The sequence below is a fragment of the Hydra viridissima genome, unplaced genomic scaffold (assembly GCF_058129835.1).
Source record: "Hydra viridissima isolate aposymbiotic clone 2 unplaced genomic scaffold, HvirCarnegie_v1 scaffold_4, whole genome shotgun sequence".
NCBI classification, from domain to species: Eukaryota; Metazoa; Cnidaria; class Hydrozoa; order Anthoathecata; family Hydridae; genus Hydra; species Hydra viridissima.
This window is the reverse complement of record NW_028324303.1, coordinates 16,929,084-16,956,477: the sequence shown is the minus strand read 5'-3', so window position 1 is coordinate 16,956,477 and position 27,394 is coordinate 16,929,084. Positions and strand designations below refer to the sequence as shown.

Here is a 27,394-nt window from a genome sequence, read left to right as displayed (position 1 = left end):
ATCTTAGATATCATTGTTATAAACTGGTTCACCAATCTGTGTTGTCAATATAAATTTAAACAAAGGGAGGGTCAATATAAAAGTAAATTGAAGGAGAATGAAAGTTATTGTTTAAGATCTTATTGACCCTATCTATACTATGACCACAACTTTGATAATTTGAGAAGAATGAAAGTTATTGTTTAAGATCTTATTGACCCTATCTATACTATGACCACAACTTTGATGATTTTGAGGAGAATGAAAGTTATTGTTTAAGATCTTATTGACCTTATCTATACTATGACCACAACTTTAACTCCCAGTCTTCTACGGCTGGTTATTGATCTTTATTTTTTCAGAATTTAATGTCAAAAACAAAATATTTTTTTTTAGAATGCAAAAAGCTTTATACTTCAGGTGAGAAAAGGAAATCTTTTTCACTTTTTCTCTTTTCCTGCAACTTAATCAGGTTGATCATGTAGATAATTAAAGGGGTTTTATGCAACATACTGATCTTTGCGGGAACACAATTGAACAGTATAAATTATCAAGTTTGTTAAGCTGGCAGCTGAGGGTAGTATATTAAAGTAGTAGATATCAATGTTATTGCCAGTTTTAACCAGTGAGCACGATTAAAATGACTAATTTTCCATTTGCATTAATAGCATTTCAGTAGTAAATTTAAAATAATATTTACATAACACTAAGTAATGCTCACGTTGATTGAAATTGATGCATTTTAACAAATTAAACATCTGCATTAAAAAGCTTAGGATCAATTATCATGTATATTATAATGTAATTATAATATTATTATGTAATATTTTTTGGTTTTGATATTCATATAACAGCCTCTTGTCACTTCATTTAATCATTTAAAACCTCTACTTAAAAAGCTCAAACTCAAGATTGTTTAAGCTGTTTGTTGGCAAAAATTCTTGTAGATTAATCTGATGAAGATTACAGTCTACATTGTAAGACTTTAGTCCTAGTACTTCTTCAAAGCTGCAACCATTTTTGCTTTTAAACCGACATTTGCGGTGTTGTTAGCTTGTACATTGTGTAGAGAATTACACTCTTTATGTACTTAAAGTTGTTGTGCTTGAAGTATTTTTGTTGTCTTCTCCAACAAGATATATCTCTTGTTGCCCAACAAGAGATAATACTTTGTTAGGACAAGAAAAGATGGATTCATAGGAAATAAATAAATTTTTATTTTTACAATCTTTCTTATATTATAAATGTAAATTGGTTTTGCCATCAATTAAAACAAGTTCTGTTGTTCTCATTTGTTTATGTCTGATATTTGACCTAATCTTAAATAACAAATTTTATGAATGTTTAAACCTAACTACTATTAAATTATTGTTCAGACTTATTTACTTTTCTCCTTTAATTGAGTTGTAAGATAAGTGTTGCACTTTGTTTTAGCTACGTGCACAACTGTTACACCTAGCTAAAACTGTTGAATGTACAGTTTTACCTGAGTAAATTCCATCTGAATTAGAGCCAAGATATGATTTCCTTCTTACTTGCAGGTTGAACCAGTTTGCCTGTTGGTAATACAATGGTCCTTCTTCTTTTAGTATTTTATGACCCAATTATAATTATCCTTTTAGTCATGACTTATTTTTAAAAAAGCTGTTTAATTAAAAAAGTTCCCAAACCAACTGAAGAGAATTTACTTTGTTTATGTCTTAGCAAACATTTCAGACAAGCTATTCAACTATTTAGATAAAACCTGAACATAAAGTCGATAATATCGAATTGACCTAAAACAGTAAAACTATTTTCAAATTTCCTTTCAAATAAAAATACTTTCAAATTTCAGAGTGTTTTTCAGGTGTTTTTTTTTTTCATAAAAAGTTTAATTTTTTTTGTGGTTTTATTTCTTCAACCAAAATCATCCCATTTGTTTTTTTTTAATTTTAATTTTATTTTTACGTTATTTTTTGGGGCATTTTTCCAATCATTTAATAAAATAAACAACAGATTAGTCTTTATGTAATTACCTTGAGTTGGCTTAAGACCTAACCTTCATAAATTGTAAATATCTTATTTGTAAAAACACTGCACCACACTCCATCCCCTGTAAAATAATGTTCTAGATCCACCCTTGATATAAGTTCCTCTTTTCCATTTGAAAAATTAATGCTATATCATTAATTGAATTGGCATAAGAATACATTTATTTAATGAATAGATTCAAGTTAGTTCTATAAAATTATATAGAATTTATACCTAAAAGTTCCACTTTAATGCTTTTTTTTCTTTTTAGGATTCAGGGATTTCAGAATGTTGTACTAAAAAAAAGATAGAACCAAACATGTCGTATTTCATGGCACAAGTAGAGGATATGGATATTGATAGAGACGGTAGTAATCTTCCAGAGCAAGTTTCTTCCATAAGTAGTACAAACAGTAAAATGAAAAATGTTAAATTGAAAAATTTGATAAATGATAAATATTCTTACTCAGCTCCAAATTCTCCTACACAAATTAAGTTAGTGCACTTGCATTCTTTAAATGATTGTGACAAAGCAGAATTAAATTTTTCAAATGATTTAAACCTAACTATGGAAACTAACTTTGTCCAGCAAGCAGTTGATGATAATGAGAAATTTCTTAATAATAAAAAAGATGATTTAAATATATATCAACCATCAATGCATAGGATAGAAAATTTTTCAAAAGAGAAAAGTAATAATCAAAGAACATATAATCTTGAAAAAAATATTCAAAATAAAAGACTGGAATCTGCAAAAGCAAATTATCTTACTGATAAAGATAAAGTTGATATTGAGACTGCTTCTATATTAGTTGGTCTATCACAAGCAAATAATTCTAGTCAATATGTTGATTTAAACCAAATAACTCAAATGCAACAAATGAATTCCCGTTCTGAAATATCAAGTATTAATACGATTAGTCGAGAAGATTTTGCCCCAAAATTAGATAATTTAGCATCTGTTGCAAAGGCTGATGCTGCCATTTCCAAAACACCAACAACCAAACAATCACCACCACATACTCCACCAGATTCTCCAGAACAAGCTCGTCGAGAAAATTCTGATCAACCAAAACGTGAATGGTCACGCGATCAAAAAACACGACAATATTTGCAAGAACGTATTAATATGGAGAGGGAGCGCTTTTTTGGTAAACGTAGCCTATCATTTCGTGAAGAATCTAATGAATATACGGAAAATACTAAAAAAATTGCTAAAATGGCCTTACTTGGTCCAAATCCATTTAATATTGGAATAAATCTACCTCGTCAGTTTTTCATGAGAAAAGATGTGTCTTTAAGTCCTCAACCTTTTTCTGGTGACATTTCTAGGTTTATAAAAAATGATATAGAGGAAGAATGGATCAAACAGGATAATGATGATACTTCAAATATTTACAGGCCTCTGCAAGATCTTGATTTACTTCGAAAAAATCCTGTTGAAAATTCAGGAAATTTTTCTAGTAAAACACAGTATGAAATGCAATCTGTTGTGAAGGAATTTAAAGACTTGCATGCCAGTAGTCCAAATCCTCCTGTTTCACATTTAAGCACATCACGTTCTGCTGTAATCTCAACTATTAATGCTTTCACAAATAATCCTGGTATAGCATCTGTTGGTTTTAATTCAATAAATCAGCCTAGTTTACAAGCATTTAAACCAGTTGTTACAAGTTCAGCAAATCAAGTTTCTTCCAATCATTCAGAAAGTAAAAGGCAATCACGAAGGCATAAAGATCTTAACTCTCAAATTACAAAAAATGACATTTATCCTATTGGAATTCCACATCAAATGTCTATACCTATTAGTATTTCTGAAAATGGGCAAGCATTTCCAATTTTGACTTTAAAGCAACAAAGTATACAGCCACGGTTGGTGCCAATAAATCCAAGATTATCAGGATCAGCGGTACAATCGTCACTTCATCGTACAATAGCTCCTGTTTCTAAAACTATTTTTATTTCTCATCCAGTTCCCACAACTCAGGAAGCTATTCAACTTATTCCTAGATCTCTTTTTAATGGTTCACCTGTTACACCTCTTCAATCCTATCAGGTACTTAATCCTCAGTTTATTGGTGGGTCTCCAATTATCTCTCAACACCTTTTTGCAAAAACTGACCCAACTATAACTTCTAAAGCTTCATCAAAGTCAGATATATTCTCTCCACCTCTTAGTACATTAACAACAGAAGACTCTTGTAACAAGAAATCCACATTGCTTTATGCTGAAGAGCTCCCCTTGCCATCTATGTTTCGATTTATTGAGCGGAAAGATTTGAAAATTGAAGGGAGTTTAGGCCGGGTGAGTTTGAAATAAAGTCTTTACACAGTTGCATGTGAGTTATATGTGAAATTACATGTGAGTAATATTGACTTGATTTTGATTGGTTTTGAGGTATAAATTATACAAACTTTCTTGAGGTATAAATTATACAAGCTTTCTTGTTTAAGAAATAACATTGAAAAATGAACTTTTAACTAAATTAATCAAGTCCTATTTTTATTATAGGGTCAATTTGGGGAAGTTTTTAAAGGTCAATGGTTATTTACAGATAAAAACAAAATTAAACTCAATGTAAGTTGCCAACCCTTCTTCTTCTTTTTTTTCTTCATCTTCATGTAAACTTTTTATACTGATGAGTTGCAGCTTTGTAACTTTTTATTCTCCTGTTTTTTAACTTTGATATTTCATTATTTTGGATTTGTGGTTTTTCAAGGTTCCAGTTGCTATAAAAAAGTTACTTCAAACAGAAACAACTGTTGCTAGCTCTAAGGACGTACAAGACTTTCGAAAGGAAGCCACTACTATGGCTGCTCTTTCTAGAAGGGAGATTGCAGATTCTCAGTTCATAATTAAATTGCATGGTGTATGTGCAGGTGTGTTGCAAAATTGTATAAAAAGTTTTTTGTTAATTTGTTTTTTTTAGAGTTGTTTCTCAAACTTTTATATCTGCATTTTAGAGGGTGCAGACACTGATTTTTCAATTGTTACTGAGTTTGTATCGTTGGGTTCTTTAGATCGTTATATACCTTTTCGGAAGGTAAGTTTTTTTTTTTTTTATTAGGAATGAAATCATTTTTAAAACTGTGCTCTTTATATTATGTTTTACATAATATTTTCAAAGATCCTGAAAAAAAAGTTTAATTTGATTACTGAGTATTTTTAAGGTATCATTAACTTAGTGATGTAAAACTGAAACAAATTAGGCCTTTCTTTTTTTTTTGATAAATTTTACTAGATTTTCACAATTTTTTTTGTAGAAGGAGTTGAATTCAGGCTATTTACTGCTTTACTGCAAGCAAATTGCTCAGGGTGTTGACTACCTGGTAGGTTTGGTAGTTTATCTAAAATTGAAATTTATATTCAAAAACAACCATTGCACACAAGAATATCCCCTTAATAATAAAAGATATGATTTTTTACATATATTATTGTTTTATTATAGCATTCACAAAATTTCCTACATCGCGATTTAGCCTGCAGGAATGTTCTTGTAGCTGATAAAGAGCTAGTAAAGCTTTCAGATTTTGGCTTGAGTCGTTTTCTTTCTAACAAAGGTTACTATGACAGTACAAAGAATCAAAAGTTGCCTGTCCAATGGTAATTTTGTTTAAAGTAATAATGTTTTGATTATTGTTGTTGTTGTTATTATTGTTTTTAATTATTGTTAACAACCTTTTCTTTAATTAAGGTTAGCACTTGAAAGCATTGAGAAATGCCTTTTTACTCGTAAAACTGATATTTGGAGTTATGCAGTGGTGTTATGGGAAATATTTACATTGTTCCAAACTGAAGAAAAAGACCTACCTGTTATCCCATATAAAGATGTTCCTCTAACTGAGGTATGTTACTTATTATAAAGAAAGTTTGTTGCTTAGTAAATGAAAATAGGGGAAGGCTGGCCAGATTTGGACAACCTTCCCCTATTTTTATTTTATTATTTCTCTTATTTTTATTTGTGTAAGCTTATTTATTTGCTGTGTATACTTTAACTGTGTAAAAGTTTTTATTAAAAGATTGCTTCACTTGCAGCAAGCCAAAAATATCAAAAATTTCTTATACTTAAAATAGTTTATAAATACACCAGGGTTTTTCTGTCTGGAAGCCTAAAAGTTCCTGATTCCTATAACATCAATTGGGCTCAAAGTTTTTTGGTCGAATGTCATTAGCAATAACTCGAGTTTTTTCTTATAATGAAGTTCTATATACATATATTGTATTGGTGTTTTGCTAATACTATCAGTTTATCAGTCTAAAATGAGTAAACAATTAAATAATCAGAAAAAAGTTTTGGAAATTTTTCTTGTAAATCCAACCTCACATCAATTACAAAATTGTCAAAAAAGTCGCTAAATCTTCATTTGGAGACATTGAGGAGATAAAAGCAGACTCAAACTATCGAAAGAGAAAGAGGTGGTAGATGGAAGAAAGGTTTTGTTGACTAAAACAATGTAAATTCGATCATCCGGTCAATTTCAAGAAATCTATGTTAATCCCAAAGAGATCTTGCCAAAAAGTTCGAATGATTTTGTTTCTTTGTCAGAAAAGCTCTCAAGAGCAAGAGTTTGAAAGCTTACACCAATAAAAAAAATCCGAAGCGATCAATTGATGGAGAATTAAAAGCATTTCGCCGAGAAAATTTATGAATTATTAAAGACGATGAAACGTACTGCAAAAAAAGGGTTTCACACAGTTACCCGGGCATCAATATTATTATCAGTCAAAAAGCGTCTATGTCAGCAACAAATTTAATTATATTCAAAGAAAAATATTTCCTCTGAAGATCTTGTGTGGCAAGCAATTTGCTCTTGTGGCATAAGAGTGCTCTGATGCCTCAAGAGTGCGAAAGATGACAAAGACTTTAAGCAAAAATGGATAGCAGCATCAAAAAAGGTCACTAAAAGCAAGATCCAAACCATAATAGCACCTAATCTCTAAAAAAATTCTATTACTTTCTAAGCATCCTTTAAAATCTATGCAAACTAATTAAAAACTTTAAATGATACAATAAACTTCAATATAAAAAAATTTTGGAATTAGTTCGTTAAGTATTTCTCGAGTTATTGCTAATTATATCTGACCGAAAAATTTTGAGCCCATTTGATAAGATATTTTACAGCAGTTCTTCTCACGGTAAATCGTGGTCCCTGATTTTCTATATTTGTTGTTGCTGCTAAACTAACTCTGATTTAATCTGCTTATTTATAGATTGAAGTTTAATTGCCAAATTTATAACAGTCTATTTATTACATATTTGAGCAAGTACTACATCTGTTGCTACCAATAGTCCAACCTCATGGACACTAAGGGTGGAATGCAAGAACCGAACTTCAAATTTGAAGTCGAACTTCAAACCTTAAGTGCGACTTGAGCGAATGCACAAAGCGAACTTCAACTCAAGTCAGACTTGAAAACCGCTAAAAATAGATTTTTCAAGTCTGACTTCAAACCAGACTTGAGAGAGCAAAAATTCCTTCCGAATGCAAAAACCCGACTTGAAATTTCAAGTCTGACTTGAACGGAATGCAAGAAGCGAACTTGAACTGAAGTCAGACTTGAAAAACGAGAATTTTTGAATTTTCAAGTCATTTTTTCAAGTCTGCTCCAGACCAATCTTGAAACCAAACTTGAAAAAAAAAACAAACCGCCATTATCATTTTGCTGATGCGTAACAAAACTTTACTATTACTATATAACTTATTACAACCTTTGCAAATATGAAAATGAGTTTTTAACATGCAAAAGTAGTTACTTGGGCATATTGACCTAATTAATTTAGAAGGTTACATTGTGAAAGTATATTTTTAAATGAATTCATTACAGAAAACTGAATATTAACATTGCGAAAACGTGTGTCTTTTAAAACATCCTGTAACTCGTATGTAATGATTAAACATGTCATATTTTGATGGCATTAGAAATGTTTATTAGCTTTTTGAAATGTCGAACATCCTAGCATTATAAAAGGCTGTTGATTAAGGCACATTTTTGTGATACAGTATAAAAGTAAATTCCATTTAGTAATAAATAGTTGCAGTTATACAAAGAGGTGATACGTGTAAATGGAGTAAAAGAGAGTTCATGAGAAGTAGTTACAATTACATGAAGTGTTAAAAAAAACTTTTTTTTAAATGTTCAAAAATGAATCGGTATGAGCTGAATTTTAGAAGAAGAAGAAAAAATATGCCAAGTCACATACCAAGGTTTATTATTGACAGAGCTAATCCTTTAGAAGTTTACCACGGTATAGAATTTAAAAGGTGCTACAGATTTTTCCAATAAAAACCTTTTTAATATTAGCTAATGACATTATTAACAACAATGTTAACAATCGAGGGTGCCCTCTTTCAACTGTACAACAACTGGCTATTGCATTTCGGTTTTATGCTACTGGTTCATTCCAAGTGAGTAGATATTCAAGAAACGGTATCAGAAAATGGCACCTTCTTATTGTAGATTTTACATTACGTTTTTAAATAACAACATTTTATACCAACAAATGATTATAACAATAAATGAACTCTTTTAGAGAATAATAGGAGATTTGGAAGAGCTGAAACTCAACTGTTTGTCCAGTGGTTTAGAACATTTCAATTCAAATGGCTAACAAAAGATATCAGTACATAAAGTTTCCAACAGAAGCTGATTCTTTGATAATTCAGCAAAAGTGATTATAAGTTTTCATGGATATCTGATTTTGCTATTTCATACAAACTTCAAACTTTTCTTAGATAAAGAAAATATTTATATTTATCAACCATTATTTAGATTTTACCAAATTCAAGGATTCCCAGGATGTATAGAAGCAATTAATGAACACATATTCCTATAATAATTCCTTGTGGAGAAAGCGCAGAAATTTACCGAAACAAAAAGGGATTTTTTTTTTAATTGCCAGGTCATTGCAGGTGCTTCAAATGAAATTTTATCTGCTTGTGTTCAATGGCCTGGAATTGTTCAGGATTCATTTGTTTTTGCTAACTCAGCTATTAAACAAGTTTTAGAAGCTCGCCAACATGTTCATGTTTCAGGTGATTCTGGCTATCCTTATAAACAATATTTAATGATACCTTTTTCTAACCCAAAAATGAAAATGAAATCAGATACAATTACAACTTGAGAAGTACACACATGTTGAATGTTGTTGTTGAATATTGTTTTGGTATATCAAAAAAAAACAATACCCTTGTCTTAACATTTCCTTAGGAACAAAACTGCAAAATTCCATAGCTATAATAATATCCTGTTTTGTGCTTCACAACATTGCCCTTCTACAAAATGATTATAGTGGAGGCAATGAAATACAAAATAACAATGAAGAATGTGGTGCTAAAGCATTCACTAAAGATATTTTTGCAGAAACAAAGCAAAAGTCAAATTTCAGACTTATTTTTTTAAAAAAAAATTTGTGTCTGATAATGGATAAAGGGTGTAATGACAAAAACATTATTTTCAAATATTTATACTACATATTATTTCAAAAGAATTACATTTTATATTTCAAAATAGTATTATATATGAAAAAAACAATTTCACTAAAAAATAAAGTGATAAATTAAAACATTCCAAAAACAATTTGGATCTGATATTGTTAGAAAATAATAATCCTCACATAGAATAATTCTGTTGTGTTGCTTTTTTAAAACTTTGTGAAAATTTTAACTGTGAAAATTTTCACAAAGTTTTGTTTGTATTGTTGCTTTTTCTGGAGAGAGTTTTTTTTTATATCATCTATTTCTATTTGTTTTTGCATTAGTTCTTTATCAAGATCATGAATTTCATTATATTGCTTTTTTGTACTTTTTTTTTATTAAGAGATTTTTGTTTAACGTTAAACTTTGTTCTTTTTCATGTGTTAATGAGCAAGTTGCTATCAATGGTTTTTAAAAGTTTTCTTTTCTTTTTCTATAAGTGGCCCAATAATTTCAGAAGACCTGTCTCCATATGTGATCTCTATTGACTTACATATGCAAATGGTATACTTACATATGTAAATGGTATATATATGTGTAGGTATATATATATATATATATATATATATATATATATATATATATATATATATATATATATATATATATATATATATATATATATACACACACACACATAGTATTATGTAGTATTAGTATTGAGAAAACTAATTTTGTTTAAAGTAATTTTCTCAGTATTTTTAAAAAAAAAACATTATTTTCATTAAAGTATTAGTAAAAAGATAAATAAAAATACATTGTAGTATAGTTTCATCCCCAAAAAGCGTCAAAATAAGATTCTGCATTTTCTAGAACATTTGCATGTATTTTAGTTCAAATGGAATCTGTTAAAATGGAGATATCTAGAGAAATTGTCTTGATCACTTAAGTGGTACATATGACCAACCGTTGTTTACCAACAACTTAGGATTTGGAACTGAAAGTGCCAAGATGAATTTATTTTTCTGATGAAAAATACATAGCAAGAACTTTTTTTTTTTTACTGTTATTAACTTTTTATTTAATCGTATATTATACAAATATCATTACACGGAATTTGTTTCAGTAAAAGGTTTTTCCCGTAAAAAAAATCCATTACCGCTATTGGTTGCGAAGTGCATTTTCCGATAAACGCCCTAAATTCAACGCCTCGACTATTTTTCAAGTTCGACTTTCTCAAGCACGAACTTGAAATTTTCAAGTCTCGTTTACGCATTCGCTCAAGTCAATTTTTCAAGTCTGACTTGACAAAATCGAACTTGAGATTTCAAGTCGAACTTGACTCAAGTTCGGTTCTTGCATTCCACCCTAAATGTTTTGATTGCAAGGTCAAACTACATACTTTCTAAAGCAATATATGACATTTGATATACTAGTAGCTTTTCCCAATTCTTTGGCTAGAGAGATGAAATTCTAAAAAGACACGTCCCACGTAATTCGCACTCATATATCTAAATATTGGTCACTGTATATTTGAATTGGTTCGAAAAATCATAGGTCAAGAGGCTGTGTGTTGTATGAGGTCATGAGGGAGGGGTGGACGGGGAAGATTCCCGGGGCCCCGTGTGTGTACAAATAATTTTTTAAAATAAATTTTAAAAGATTTAAATAGTTTTGACTTTTAAAAGATTTAATTAACTTTCATTTTTAATTTTCAATGACCAGAGCACGCTTCTTTGGTCCTGGGTATATAATTGATCATAATGAGGGCCCCTTGAAAGAACTTCCCCAGGACCCGAAATTTCTCTCGGTTTTTATGTATGAGGTGGCAGACTTACAATGACTCCCACCATTATTGGTAGTGTTATCAAAAACTGTTGTTTTTAGTGAAGCAGTATTAATATTTGTCGTGCACCTGTTTTACAAATAGTCGAAAAGAATAGATCGAAAGTTATCCAGTTCTTTACTGCTTTGTTGGGCGTCATTACTAAGAAAAAAGTTTCAAAATTAAAAAAAGATTACAAACTAGCTAAACACAAAATCCTTTAAAAAATAGAAAATTAAAACGGAATAATTAATTACTCTTACAATGATTAATTACTTAATTAAATAACTAATTACTTTTGTAAAAAATTTTTTCAAATGATGAGCCAAAGTGCACAAATAGTATTACTGCTGTAAATTGGACCCCATCGCATTTTGGGTGACTCTTTCCCTATTAAAAAAAAAAATGATTAGTGATGATGACAGTCTTAAATTTGTTAAAATTTTTACTTTTTGCTTATCTTTTAAATGAAAAATATTTCTATCGAAGCTTTGTTTGCAGCGCACGTATTTTTTGTGAACAATGTGTTAACTAAATATTTAGTTTCCTGCTTATCTGAGGTCTGGGAAGCGCCTCTCGAAACCAGATTTTTATCCCGAAGAGTTGTGGAATCTCAGTATTAATTGTTGGAGTTTGCTGGAAGATGAACGACCATCTTTTTATGCTTTCAAAGAGTATATTGGAAATCTTTTAGAAAATTTTTCGTAGCTTGTAATATCACCAGGATACGCTTAAACTAATTTCAATTGAATTTCTATTTATAGAGAGATTTAAGAAAAAAATAAAATTGATTTTTTGCTTTCATTCGCAAAAATTCATATCTTTTATTTATGTCTGGTTGTGTTGTTCTTATTGTATGTTTTGTTAATTTTTATTTTTTATTTTATTGTTTTATTGAGAAAAGGATTACTATATTTATAATATTTATGAAATTCTTAAATATGCATAAAAACATCAATACATATCCATATCTTATGATTCATTTTTATTTTCTTCTGATCTTTTATTTTATATAATTTTTTCTACTTTATATCGTGCGCGAAGGAAAATCAATAATAGTTTTTTGAGAAAAGTTTCAATGTAAAACAGGGCTTAAGGTAAAAGCATTACGTTATTTTTACATATAGAATTATTATGAACCTGGAGCTTTTCCAAAATGAAGAAAGTAGTTTTGGATTTTGTGGTAATCATATCCTAATTTTAACAATAAATGGACTTAGCTAATTTTCGTTTTATATCCACGATATAACAAAAGAAGATTGCAAAAGAAGAAGCTAGAAGATTCATCTTAAAAATTAATAGTTTTAAGGGAAAAAATTATTTTAAAATAAGTCATTTTTTAAAATAAACTTTATCTAAAAAACTAAATGTAATAGTCGCTATAGGATACTTATGACGAATCTAGAAGGCAATCTAGAATCTAGATATTTCACCCCAAATTTATTCCGAGTTTTCCAAACGAAATTATATCCGAAAGCCTGTCAAGTTTAATGAATTTAAGAGATTTTCAGAAGTCAGCTTATCTGGTAAAAGCAAGGAAAATCAGTGAATATTGGGGTTCTATTTACAACTATTTTCAAAAATTTCTGTAAAACCACATTTTGGAATATTTCCTGACTGCATTGTTGCTTGACATTTAAGTTGTGATTCTTCTTGGAATATTCTATTTTTTATTTTTGCTTTTTTTTTTGTTTTGTTTATAAGTTTGTATAAATTTTGTTTTTAAGTTTCTTGTAAAAAAAACAAATTTTGTTTTTAAGTTTCCTATGAAAAAATTTTTTTCACAAGAAACTTTTTTGGCTTATGAAGTTCGATTGTGGTTTTTGAATCACAGCTTCACAGAATATAAGTTTTTTTAACTGAAAACTAAAATAGAGTTAGTAAAAGAGCTGTTTTTTGCGATAAAAAACAACTATCTGTAATTTTTATCTTTAAAAATCTGCTTTAATCTTCTATTATATTAATGTAAACTAGCAAATTTCTCAATTGTTAAATCTGTTTTTACAACTTAAGAAGTAGTTTTTCAAGATTATTTAAAAAATGTGCAAATTTAACCAGAGGTCTAAGTAACTTTGCGCAGCATTAACAAAATTAGAATAGCTCTATGTTACGTATGGATTGATGCAAAGTAACTTCTTTTTTCTCTTACTTTTTGAAGGACTAATAATTCTAGTTTAATTGAAAACAAAAGATTAATTTTAGTTCTATTTTTCTTAATAAAGAATAAAACATGTTATAATGAAAGAATACTGAAAACAACCTTATTAAAAATACAAAACACACAAAAAAAAGTTCCTTTGTATGAGGGTAAGCTTGAGTAAAAGTAGTTGAAGACTTCCTTTTTTAAATAAAAAATTAAAATTAACAAAACAGAGTTCAAAAGCCCTATTAAAAGTCTAGTTCAGGCACTATTTCATTTTCTTCACCGCCTTCAGTAATGTTTGGAGACATATGAGAGGATAAGTTTTACTGACCAGCAGAACTTTAACTCCTAAGTTCTTTTTTAAAGAAGGTAAATCTATAGAAAAAAAACCACACTTCAAAAGTTATTGTATCTAACCAAACAGGTAACTGGCTCCTTTAGGACCTCCTTCACACCAAGTGTAAAGAACAATAGGTGGCAAAATTTTACCTGCTGAATTTTACTTGATATCATTAAGTAAATACTTGTCTTGGAAGTGCTTCTTTTATTTGTGGGGTATTTACTGCCTCTCTGTACCAAGCATTTTTTTGAGCCACGGTCAAGTAATCAGATTTTTTTTATCATTGTTGTATATGTTGCCTGTCGGAACTTTTTCTGTCTTTGGTAAGATGTTGAACATATTCTTTTAATAATTTTTCCTTAACAACTGCTCGTGATTTTTTTATGTTTAGCACAAATTTATTTGTTAGCTTTAGGTGTCCTTGTAAAAATGACTTGATTAAATCAGGTCCCAGGAAAGACTTTATATTCTTTTACTTTTCAACTAGAACTATGGAGATAATTGTTCGTCATATGAAGTAAGTCTTATTTACCGATAGGAAATCAAAAATTTTTTTAAAATGATACATTTGAAAAAGCCAGCCTCCTCTAACTTGGAAAAATAATACAGTTTACCAGGTTTTAAATCATGTTTTTCTTTCAAATAGTAACGAATTTTTCTTCGACAAACACTATATTTTGCAACAGCTTTCTCTTATGTCTTGTCTCTTGTTTTTAGACTTTACATCTTTAAGATTTGTAGATTTTTACTTTTTAGATTTTAATCTTCACATATGGATAGATCGTCCTCTGTATAGTCTTTGTATTTTCTAGTTTTAACCCCCTTTTTGTAATGACTTTATATCTGGAAAAAAACAGAGCAATTCCATGGTGCCGCATGTAACTCATATTGAAGTTTATCAGTTAAAATATATCTGTTACGAGTTACTATTTCTCAATTTTTTTCAGCAAAATATAAAAAATACTTATCTCTAAGTTTTCGGTTCGATTGGTGAATTTATTTACAAAGGACGATCGTTAATTTGCTAGTGTCGGGTGTGACTCGAAAACTTTTTTATTTGAATGTTTTTTTGTTTTATTGTAAAATTTCTGTGAATCTATTGAGTGCTAGAAGCTGAAAAAATCTGAATAAGCTAATCATAAGTAATACTATAAATCGCAGGTTTGCAATCATCAGGCAATCTTTCTGTTTTTGTTTTATTTACCAAAGAAAAATAGTGCCGGAAGAAACACTTTGGTGCCGGATGTAACATTTGAGTATGAATAATAACTAGGGACAGGCGAAAAACACGAAAACACGGAAGCCGTGTTTTCCGTGTTTTTCGTCATTTGCCGTGTTTTCCGTGTTTTCTGAGAAATCCGTGTTTTTGTCAGATTTACCGTGATTTTCTGTTTTTTTTTAAATTAACTCACTCTATTCTCTTACTTACTTGTTGTTAGTGGTAATTGCTTGACGTCAATTCATCTGTCTCTTTTGCACAAGTTGCATTTAAGGCGGTATCTGAGTCACGTAATGCACGAAATCTTGCTCAGTTTTAATTAGTGGAGGCATTTACTGCAGCTAACATAACGCTAAACTAACTTGATCATCCTAAGCTAAAGAAATATTTACAGACGAATGTGAAGAACCTTGGGGCACTACCATGAGCAAGTCACCTACGGCGCGATTATCTACCGAAAGTTTTTGATGTTACTCATGATGAATTGAAAGCCCGTGTTGAAGCAGCATCTTCAGTTGTTGTAGTCACTGATGAGGCCAGCGATTCCCAAGATTGTTTCGTTCTACATATACTGTTTATACCAGTAACAAGTTCTGATGAAACGCAGATGAAGGCGGTAATAGTTAATCTGGTCTACTTAGAAAACGTTAATGCAACTACAGTCAGTCAGGCAATTATTAAGACCCTGAACAAATTCAACGTTAACTTTAATAAAGTCAGTGCATTTGTTACAGACAATGCCAGTTGCATGACGAAGACTATGAGAAATCTCCAAGGGATACTCCCCCACTGTGTTTATTTGTCATGTAATGTTTTTAATTCAGTAAGCTAAGAGCTAAGTGAATAATTTCAATTTAGAGACTTCAGCAACAAAGTTGAACAAACGGTCATAAAATCTTAGTTAAAACACAGTTTTTGCTTATTGAAGTTATTTCACTATGAATAAAAATGCGGCATTTTGATGCCGTGTTTTTTCCGTGTTTTTACCGTGTTTTTTCCGATTTTTATTCTTTTTTATTTGTTTTCCGATTTTAATTTTTTTCGCACTTTTTTACCGTGTTTTTCGCCTGTTCCTAATAATAACCTGCTAACAATCATTTTTTACATAGTTGTATTGTTATTTTAGCCCAATGTACGCGTATACAAACTAAAGTTGTCTTTAATTAGCCAATGTCAGTGTTTTTTTATATCAGAAGAAGGGTATGATGAAATATCGCTTTGTTGTGGATATACAAATTGTGTGAACTTATTGTGATAACGCCGCATACATTTAACCTGCCACCCAAGATCAATTCCAGCAAGTTCACCTCTTTGGATGATCAAACCAACATAGAATTTTTTTAAACGTTGTTTTTACTCGGAATCCAATGGACAATTACATAATCGCCTTCTTTAACGTTGACGGCTCCTACTTCCACATGGCCGGGTGAACCTGACAAAATGAATCATATTAATGGCGTAGCCATCGAAATATAGGCAACATTGTTTGCAAGTTTTAAACAAACTGAAATAATGAGTAAAAATGATTAAACTGAACAAACCTGATGAGGTGCACTTTATGAGTTTCAACATATTTCTTCAAATGATTTGCGATGAAACAACCCAGAGACGCATCTGACACTTGTCCAACTTTTATGACAAACCTTTTAACTGGGATAACACAATTCATAGAATGTGTTTAAGGCACAGTGACAATTCTAACCCAAGGAATATCAGTGGTGTCTTTCATTTCATTAAAACATTTTGTTGGGGTGTAAAATGAAATTCAATGTTTGGATTTTTTGTTTCAGCAGTTTGATAAAACTGTTCAATATTTTTGACTTGTTTGTCTGGTTTTAGAGCTCTTCAAACTGATATCTTTACCATGCCCCGGATCCCTTCAACAGTTTCTATTCCATGGCTTAAAGCAAAAAAAATTCTATGTCAGGTCAAAATTAAATAAATCTTTCCTATGAGTCAGACTGCAGAAGAAATATTTCTGTTTAAACTGACTAGTCGGTCCATACAAAAATATTTGCACTTATAAATTGCCTGGGAATATTAATTTAAACATTTCGTAATATATAATTCGTGAATACAAATAAAATAACTACAAATACATTAATATAATGGATCTGAGATGGTCACACTACCTTTTCCATCACCTGAGTGCCATGTGTACGAAGTGAAAAATGTACATTGTTTATGTGTCCATTCAAAAACTCTAAATCTCATCCTGTTCAACAAAGTTGTAATTTTCAACAAAGTCAACCTCGATGACCTCGATGACACCTGTTTATTATCTAGGTTTTATTTTGCTTGCTGAAATACCAAAGCCTGTTTCCTTTTTACATACGTGTTCACGCAGAACTGTTTTACCGTGTATTTTAATTTCGAAAACACATATTCATATTCATATTCATCTAATTTGAGTTTACACAAATCACATTCACGATCCATACATTTCTAGTCGGTCTGATCACATGTAATATGGGCGAGAAAACCCGAAAATGATGCACTAAGCTGAGAATGTAGTTGTAGCAATCAAAGAAGAAGGCGGGCATTCTCATCGTAAATACAAACGCACACATTGTTTGGTGTTTTGCCGTTGAGTTTAACATGAGGAGGTCTGAGTTCACAAAATTTTGATTTGCACAATCAATTCACTAGCATGGGTCTGCTAGAAAATACCATGAGCTTCACTAAGTGACATAAGCATATACCCCTGGTTTGCACATGACATTTAGTTTTTAAACCCTCCTTACAGTTCTTTTAAATATTGCAAATATGTATACAAAATCATTCTGAAAAAAAATAAATTAACATTTGTCATTCAACTATAAATAAGTTTTGATGATTGAAATTTTCCTTCGACGAAACGAAATTTGCTATGATTCAAGATTATCATTTTTTCCTACACTTTATGGGTATTAGTTTATTAGATGATGATTAATATTCAAGAAAACAAACTTATGTTTTACATTTTTGATTCCTCAATAGGAATATATTGGTAGTTCAAGTGATAAGCGAGTCAAAACGTTTTTTGAGGCCTTTCATAATTAAAGTAATTTAAGTGAATTATCTGTTACCATGGAAAATCGTGACAGTTTGGAAGTAAAGGAAGTAACAATTTCCACTTTATCTCAAACATTTTAGAAGTATGAAGTTCTTTCTCTAAAGGTAGATATTGTTTTTTCTTTTATAAATCAGCAAAGGTTCTTCAATTTTTAAAGGTTCTCCCATTTTATGTATTTTTATCTCATATATATTTTCATAATCAAAATTAGGCTATTGATTGAAAATGAATTATTTAAACAGATTCAAAAACGAAACATTATATTCTAATCAAATTTTTCGTCAGTATTTTGTAGTCACGAATTAAAAAACAAAAAAAAGTTTCTGCATTAAATCTAAAAATTTTCTTCAAGTTCTTTTTGCCTTTTTGATCTTAAAATTTTTCGATTTCTTTGATTAAGGGGTATCTTTCGTTTGAATGTCTTACGTCATACTTTCAAAAGAAAGCATTTCTTGTGACGTCACGTTTGCAAATGAGAAAAGAAAGTACAGATCCTTACAACACATTAAGGTATAACATTAGTTAAATATAAGACAGTCAAATTTTCGTTGATCAATCGATATCTATATTCTATTTCTCGATAACGTTTTATATTACAAATATCTCGATAATCTCGCCGATCGAACCTTTTTTTTAATGCTTTAACAGTACACGTAACTTTAACGAATGTTGAACCTGTAAAAACAGACTGCGTAGGTAATAAAGTAATTAAAATCAAATTATAGCGTTCATTTCGAGAAAAAAATTTTTAGAAATCGACAAAATGACGTATAAAAACGGATCGCCACGAAAAGTTTTTCAGAAAGCCAGTTGATCAAAAAAATACCTCAGAGCTCATGGCGATAGCTTAAAATTTCTAATACTGATTTTACATCCGCATCCACAACCGCTCTCGCAAAATGTTAAAAAATGCCTGCTTTTGTTATAATACTTTAGTTTCATTCACAAATATTTCAATCTGCACGAGTTAATTGTTAGCTTGCTTCGAAACCATAATTGTTAGCTTGCTTCGAATCCATAATTTCAAATCTCTTCCCTGTGTAGTTTCTCAGATGTTAAATGTGAAAGTTGAAATAGGACAGAACAAGTGCCGTTTTTTGCCTTAAAAGTACGCTTCACTTCAATTCAACTCGTGAGTAGTATTATCAAAATGATTCCTGCGTCATAGCATCGTGAAACAGGCAATAAGCTTCTCGGAAAAAAAAAACACCCAGCTCCAGTTTGCGTCATTTGGGAATAAAGCTATTTGAAAATTTTCTCCTTCTTCTTTAATGTTTGTTTAATTTCAGGGCGATTCGCTTGTTACTATCGAAGTGCGGAGTTGCATTTTGTAAATTTTAAGCCTTTGAGCTTTTAAATGATTGCTTGCCTAAAGTAGTGTAAATTATGTTTGTTGGTCGTAGTTGTTAAAGCCTACATTTTTTGTTACCTGTACTGGTATTTAAAAACGCAATGGTATAACTCAAAACCCATTATCATAACCGACATTTAAGTGTTGACACGGTCAATAGAGCAATTTTTTTTGACGCAAATTTAAAACTTAGTAAAAATTGCTTAAAAAGCATTCAAATTTGTTTGTGAAAATTATCACATCCCGTTTAAAAAGATTCCAGCAACTTTGCATAAAGTTCTTGCTCACGCCGGAGAAATAATTATTTATTAACAAGCACCTCTTGGTATATGAGCAGAAGAGGCAGAAGAAAGCTAACATAATTTTAAAAATATTGAACCTGTCTCTTCAGAAAACGATCTGAAGTAGGCAACTAACGCGATACTTTCATTAGTGCAACCAACGAATGAAACCCACTCATCAGTTCAACTTGGTTGGCGAAAAAACGACAGAAAAAATGGCTCTGGAATATCCTGACGTCCTAAAAGGTTTTATGGTATTCGAAGAGTTTGCATAATGTTCATTAAACAATGCCTGTAACGACAATAATTTGATGAAAAATGTTTATGAAATTGAAAAAAATTCTTTGTGTGATTATATTGAAAAAAAGTAAAGTTTAGGCAATTCTTTAACTATTATAATTATGTAATCATATATTTTGTTAAAGTGCAATATATATTTATAGTAACATAAAAATTAATTTTTTACCATGTACCGTGAAAAAACAAGTTCAATCATTTTTGTTATAAAGTTCAAATTATCTTCAAGATTTTATTGTTTGGAATTATGAAATCGTTCAAGATATTATCATTTCATTGAAATCGACAAAAAGTTAAGCCCTTTTAAAAAGCTGATTTGAAAAATATTCATTCGCAAAATATTTTTATCATATCAATCACTAAAAACTCCAAAATCTAGAAAAAATTATGATTATATATTTGTCCGCCTGCTTGTATGAAACTCACCCATTGTGATCCTGGATCAACTTACGATAAAAATGAATCAAAGGTTTTTGACTAGCTAAAACTTTGACCGTTTGGACAGTTTTAGTTTGAAGGGTAGAACTAAAACATACTCATAAAACTTTTTTATATTCGCAGAAAAATCTCTAGGCTTTTTTTTTTTAAAGAAATTAACTTATTTTATAGAAACTACAAAATGAAATCGAGACCACGGTATGAATTAGAGAATCGAGAGAGTATTTTTTTTTAAACGGTTCGCAAGCAAAACTCCTCCTTTGTTGTTCTTGTGCTGTATCTATTTGTATTATTTTTAAAGACGTTCTTTTAAAACGAAATCAAACTTGTCACAGTTTTTTTTTAAACATAAATGAGTAGTATTTTAATATGTATATGCATACATGCATACATACATACATACATACATACATACATACATACATACATACATACATACATACATACATACATACATACATACATACATACATACATACATACATACATACATACATACATACATACATACATACATACATACATACATACATACATACATACATACATGTGTTAAATATGTATACAATATTCTATTATAAAAATGTTTATTCATAAAATAAAACCAGATGGTGTTTGTAAAAACATGGTTGTTATCAACAGTTAAGATGTATGAAATTTAAGATCTCAAATTCATTGGGATCATTGGCGTACATAGGGTAAATAGCGCCTGGGGCAAACACCAATCTCGCGCCCCTCCTCCCCCACATAAAGTGCTTAATTACAATTTTTTAATAAATGATGACACAAACTTTTAATAAAATTCTTTATAAAAATAGATCTAACACTGAGAAATAATTCAAAACTTAATTTATTTTATATAATTCTCGCTTACTGCATCGCAACCAAGCCTCTTTTGCGCCCCTTTTAGATTGGCGCCCATGGCACGTGCCCTGCCTGCCTTACCCTAGATACGCCACTGATTGGCATTGACTTGTGTACAAGTGTTTGTGTTTCTCAAAAACAGATATCTTGATTCTGTTACTCTTTTTTTTACTTGCATAAACGCCGACGATTTTTATTCTGCACATTTTGTGAAAGTTTTTGTGTTATTTTTAAAACACAAGAAAAGCTGACAAAACTTTTTTAGATAAATCTTTTTTATAAACGGTTGAACGACAACCTCCTTTCTATTTTATATAAAAAGTTTGATTTGTTATTCATAATTTTTACATGATTCATCTTATAAAAAACTTTATTCGCTGAAAATTAAACATAGGCTTTTTTTTTTTTATTCGGACTTAAAGTTTAACTTAGCACCAGCTACATTCGATTTGTTGATTAAAGCTACTTTCAGTCTGATTTTCAACTTTTGCATTAACAGCATAACTTTTTTGTTTGCTTCCCTTATTTGACTGTTTACAATTGGAAATAAATTCTTGAATTGATTTTCTAAAAGGTGCCCAATTATGTACGTTGAATAATGGTCCAACAATGCCTCCAAACAAACTAGGCATCAAAACGTAACGAAGTACTTTTAACCTCTTTAGTTGTTTATCGGTATCATTTTTGACGTAGGTCGTGTACGTCATCAACCAGTACACAGAATATGGAAACCATGTCATTGTAAAAATGGTAATTAAACAACTTAGTCGAATAAGAACTTGTTTGCGTTTTCTCCGCACAGAACTTTCTTTTAAATTTCCAGAATTTAGTTTGATATAGCTAGTTATACATGCTGTAATCATCGCTAAAATTGGCATTATTAATCCAAATGTATACATGATGCTCATATAAGTAAATCCAAAAGAATCGTTGATCACCCATTTACGAAAGCAAATTCCAGCTTGGTGGTCTAACTTGTAAGATAACATATAGGGCAAGAATGATAAACAACCAAACAGCCATGTGATTGTAAACACTTTGTTCAAGTTTTGATCATTTATCAATTTGCGAAATGGATTGATCATTAGTTCGCACCTTAAAATGGACATAAAAGTCAGCAAGACGCAGGATGCCATCGAAAAGACAAGCATTGTGCTGTGCCCATCGCTTATACTACACAGAAAACTTTCAAGATATTTATTTAGTGAAGGAATCTTGCGTAGATCGATAGTCAAGTACGGTATTATACCAATATACTGTCCGATGTTAATAAGAGACAAGTGAAGTAGGAATCTGCAGAACTTCGTTTTTTTATCATTTTTCAAAAAAAAAACAATAACTACATAAATGTTAATTAGAAGGCCGAAAGTAATTAAAACAGCATATACCATTGCCGTTGCATTGTTTTCAACTTCTCTGAACGGTGAATTAGATCGAAGAAAGGAATCAGTATCATTTAGCATTTTATTAAATCTAAAATAGAAATAAAATTTAAGAGATGTATTGTCACGAAGAGAAAAAAGTTTTTTTACTTGTCTTGGCTTTATAAAACTTTTTTTTTTTTTTTTTCCTCTAAAGGTGTTTCTCAAATTTTTACAATCTCTTTGTACCCTCCCATTAATCTTAGTATGTGTCATAGATTCTCAAAGTTATCGCCTTTAGTTCCACTTTTTAACAAAAAATTAAGAAAACCACGTGATTTCAGTGTGAGTTTATTTTATTAACAGTTAATAAAATACTGTAAATGTTCAGCATTTTATCTTTCTTCAACTAAATTCTAAAAACATTTCAATCTGATGTCTGATGATTTGTGAATTGATGATTGATTGATGATGATTTGTGAATTAGAGGAAGTTATTTTCGAGCAGACAATTTTATTTTTTTAACTGAACTCTTTGTCTTTGTAAAATAAACCCCAAAATGTTAACATAATTACTATTACCACACGCGATCGTCATTCCTCACAAACGTCATTTATGACTTAAGGTGTGTAAAAATAAACGTTACATATAAAAAGGGACTAATCTCAGTCAATCAAATTAGAAATGCCATTCTGTTTACTTCAAATCGCTTTTACTTCAGATGTATAATTTTACAATGAGGTCTCTAGAAGTGAAATTCTGGGACAAGAACCCCTCTCCCCTCCTAGGTTGACGAATAAAGCTTAAATTGGTTCCGTTCCATCTTTTCATCATTTAATGATAAGTTATTTAGTTTGCGACTTATTGTTTTTACTTTTTTTGATATTAGAATTTTCGGTATTAGAATTTTCTTTTTATTCTATTTAATAAATTAACCATTGAAAGTTCATTTTAAACCCTAAAAGACGCATTTTACTTGCATTTTATTAATGATTGACATTTGCAAACCCTACGCTTCACCATTCCAAAACTATTTTGAGTGTATATAGACCAATAATGTTACTTATCGCGAATCTGCTTACTCATCTTTCCAATTATAATGTTCTTTAAAAGCTTAACATAATAATTTTTCTAAAGTTTGTAACGCGCAGGAATGTATAAATAAATCAACGCGATATAATAAGCTTATTCCGCCCGCGCCTCGAAAATATTTTCATTTCTGAGTTCTTAAAGTATCATTATAATACATTTAAGCGACTAATTTTAACATAATAAGGATGATGCTACTATTTGAGTCTAAGGCTACACAATACTGATGAGATTCCTCTTTAGGACTTTACAAAGAGAAAACTATGTATTGTGTCGCCAAAACGAATGCACGTAAATCGTGCGCTCTATTTGTGGAAAAGTATAAAAACGCCTCTCGATTAAAAGTCGCTCAATCGCGTGTAGTACTTAATGTAAAATATCGCATTTGTTTGTGGAAGAAATCATTGTACTGACCTGCTCTCGGCCAAACTTCAACGTCGTTTCGGTAGAGAAAAAAGGGTCTCTCGATTAAAAGTCGCTCAATTGCGTGTAGTATTTAATGTAAAATATCACATGTGTTTGTGGAAGAAATCATTGAACTGACCTATTCTCGACCAAATTTCAACACCGTTCTGAACATCTTCGAAGTTTTTTATCGTACAGCTTAAAAAAAAAATTACATTTATCAATTAAAGTCACTAGAAAATTTTCTTATTATCAAAATTATATAACTTAGTATAATATAATAATGGAATACTTACTCTTTCGTTGTTTAAATTTTTAGAAGAAAATTGTAACACGTTTTCATACGATTCGTATTATTTACTGTTAACCGTTCCCTGGTTTCTGTTGATCCCTGCCTGGTTTTTACTGTTAGATTAATTGTTTGCAGTTGTGAAAAAACGCGTTCTGTTTGGAATGTTTAGTTTGCAAATAATTTTAATTGTAAGGAAAATCTATCACAATGATAAATATTAAGACAGGTTTTAGAAAAAATTTCAGGGCTTCATTTAAAAGATATCAAATGCAAAATAATACAAGAACCGCGAGAATGTTCTGCAAAATGATGCTGGAATAGTAAAAATTACTCTTGTGTTGCTAAATAGCTCGTATTTTAAAAAATCTTCTAAACAGGGCAAAGCAAATAGATGAAGTTGTATATGATATGTATCATATATATATATGCATCTTTTATATATTGTAAATGTATGTTACATGTATCTTATATATATATATGTTTAGGAGAACTTGCCTGGTTTTGTTTTTGACCATTGAAAAGAAGTTTCAATAGGTGAAAATCAATATTTAAATTAAAAAAAAAACGAAAAGAAAAGAAAAAATATATTTCAGCACACACTTTTTGCTTTTATATCGCGCAAAACAGATGTTAGATTTTGTGTTTTGATGACGAAGCAAAATAGAAAACAACAGCTACAAAACTATAAAAAAAATAATATATGTTAATAAAGAAAAACAAACTAAAAAATCTACTTTCGCTTCTTTAACCAAAAGAATTGGGTGTCGCAATAGCCGGCATTTTAATTACTTGAGTGGCACTTTTGCGAATGGATTTAACATGTGGAAAACTCTAGAAAAACTGGAACTTTAAGTGATTTACTGGTTGTAAATAAACATGTCTAAAAGACAGAGGAATCTGGTAAGCTCTTCTCAATTTCACTGTGAATGTGAATTGTTTGTATTTCATTGGATTTATTTTTAGAAACAATGAGAAGGTTCTTGCACCTAAAGTCGGATTTTTTCAATGAAAAAAAAAAAAGAAAAAGGCTATCGCTTTTTTTAAAATGATGAAACTGATCACAGCGTTAAAAAAACATCTTTCTATTGGCAGTAATAGAATTACTTAAAACAAAACATTTTTTCAAATAGAATGATTTAAACTTCCATGGCCCAACGTGCAACGAACTTTTAACTCACTGTATCCTTGGCCTCTCTTTAAAAATTTTGTTTCACTCCATAACAAACAAAAAAAAAAAACAAACATAGTTGACATTAATTTTGTATAAGAAAACATACATATTTTTTTCATTTGTTTATTTTTATTTTATTTATTTTATTTGTTTATCTAAGAAAGTTTAATCTAAACATTTACAATAATTAAAAATGTAAAAAATTGAAGATAAAAACCTGTTTAAGAAGTTTTTTTTTTTCTTTTTGCAATTTTAATTTCACAGTGTATTTAAATATTTTTTTCTTGGAATGTAAATTAGAATTCTAAATCTAGATGGTTTTCGGCTTTCTTCTTTAAAAGTACGTGATTTTGCTTTTGGAAAAGGATTAACCTTTTCAGGTTTATAGATGAAAAAGTGTTTTGGTACAGAATGGCCTATTTCCATAGTTGATGAATTGTTTTTCTTTACAAGAATATATTTACTTTGAAAAATCATTAGTATATTTTTATTCAAATTTTATTTAGTAGAAATATAATTAGTTCAGAAATTTATTAATGGAACTGGTCTGTCGGTTACACTTGTAAACAAACTTTATCATCAGTTAATGCTTTGATTCACTTGCGATAGACCAGATGATAATAAAATATAGACCAGATTCACTTGCGATAGACCAGATGATAATAAAATATAGACCAGATAGACCAGACAGACAAAAACCTGTTAAAATGTTTAAAGGATAAAAATGATAATAGATAAGATCCAATAATAATCTCAGCAACGTCATACTCACCTTTCCTGGGTTTGAGGCCATTCAGTTACTACAGGTTTTATTGCAGTATTTCTCTTTAAGGGTTGAAACACCCATCGAAAAACTAGACTGGCGTGCACATTTATAATACCTGTTTTGCTCACATAGATGCAATCAGGCAAATACCTATTTAAAGAACACCACTAAATGTTTTGAAAAAAAAAAAAAAAAAAAGGCAACTTTTGTTTTGTTAAAACTAGTGGCTCTTGTTAAACTTGTAGCTTGGAGGTTCCTTAGTAAAAGAAAAAAAAATTTTATTCCTTTTTAGAAAATCAGAACAACGTTGCTCACCGGTTTTTTGCAAAAGAAAATATTTTAAGTAAGGGTTTTGACAGTCCATAACACATACTACCGCAATGATAAGGTACTGTACTAGGGTCTCTTCTTCGTATTTAGAAAATACTGTCCAAACAGCTCATCAGTTAAAATATTTACATTTTAATTCGTTATTTTTAGAATTATTCTTCCAAATAAAAGTAACACGCCTTTAAAGCATTGTTCCACTTATACCTAATTGTTGCAGCCCGAAGTGGAAGTACATCATTAATACCAGGGCTGTGGAGTCGGTAAGCTGCTGTTCCGACTCCGACTCCGACTCCGACTCTTTGATTTTATCATGGACCGACTCCGACTCCCGACTTCGACTCCGACTCCCGACTCCGACTCCGACTCCTTCATAAGTAACCAATTTGTAACAACAAATAGTTGTTTGTTTTACTACAGTTATTTGTTTGTAACAACAAATAACTGTAGTAAAATGTTAACATTGGCTATTTCATCACTATGATAAAAATAATCCATCCACTTAGTGCTTTAAACAATATTTATAAGAAAACAATTTCTAAACAAACAACTTTTCTGAACTCTTGTTATGCAAAAAACTCTTATGCAGTTGCTAATAACATTATGAATTTGTCAAAATCATGTTTGAAATAATGTCATTTGGACAATATTTCAAACATGAAAGAACTTGTTCTTCTTTAAGTTCGTATTCTTTAAGAATCTTTTCTACTAAGACCTGGAGAAATTCGCTGGTGTGATTAGTTTTGGCGTCTTTTACTGCCAATG

General features: G+C 30.2%; 2 protein-coding genes across 3 annotated transcripts in view; one reads left to right on the top strand and one right to left on the bottom strand.

The window, feature by feature from the left end:
* The window catches only part of LOC149890176 (uncharacterized), a 28,366-nt gene extending 16,172 nt beyond the window's left edge, over nucleotides 1–12,194 (top strand). For both annotated transcript variants that reach the window (XM_090085638.1, XM_090085637.1), the window contains 8 exons: nucleotides 2,261–4,294; nucleotides 4,502–4,567; nucleotides 4,710–4,869; nucleotides 4,954–5,033; nucleotides 5,254–5,319; nucleotides 5,439–5,593; nucleotides 5,685–5,835; nucleotides 11,774–12,194. In XM_090085638.1, coding sequence (XP_089941764.1) covers nucleotides 2,261–4,294; nucleotides 4,502–4,567; nucleotides 4,710–4,869; nucleotides 4,954–5,033; nucleotides 5,254–5,319; nucleotides 5,439–5,593; nucleotides 5,685–5,835; nucleotides 11,774–11,938 — 2,877 coding nt within the window. In that variant the 3' untranslated portion in view covers nucleotides 11,939–12,194. The remainder of the gene's footprint in view (nucleotides 1–2,260; nucleotides 4,295–4,501; nucleotides 4,568–4,709; nucleotides 4,870–4,953; nucleotides 5,034–5,253; nucleotides 5,320–5,438; nucleotides 5,594–5,684; nucleotides 5,836–11,773) is intronic.
* Nucleotides 12,195–21,475: 9,281 nt separating this feature from the next.
* LOC145183009 (uncharacterized) lies at nucleotides 21,476–24,487 on the bottom strand. The gene is made up of 3 exons (XM_090085413.1): nucleotides 24,370–24,487; nucleotides 24,083–24,271; nucleotides 21,476–22,691 (listed from the first exon to the last, which is right to left on the bottom strand). The coding sequence occupies exon 3, from the start codon at nucleotides 22,679–22,681 to the stop codon at nucleotides 21,647–21,649; it is 1,035 nt and encodes a 344-aa protein (XP_089941539.1). The 5' UTR covers nucleotides 22,682–22,691; nucleotides 24,083–24,271; nucleotides 24,370–24,487; the 3' UTR covers nucleotides 21,476–21,646.
* Nucleotides 24,488–27,394: the final 2,907 nt, after the last annotated feature.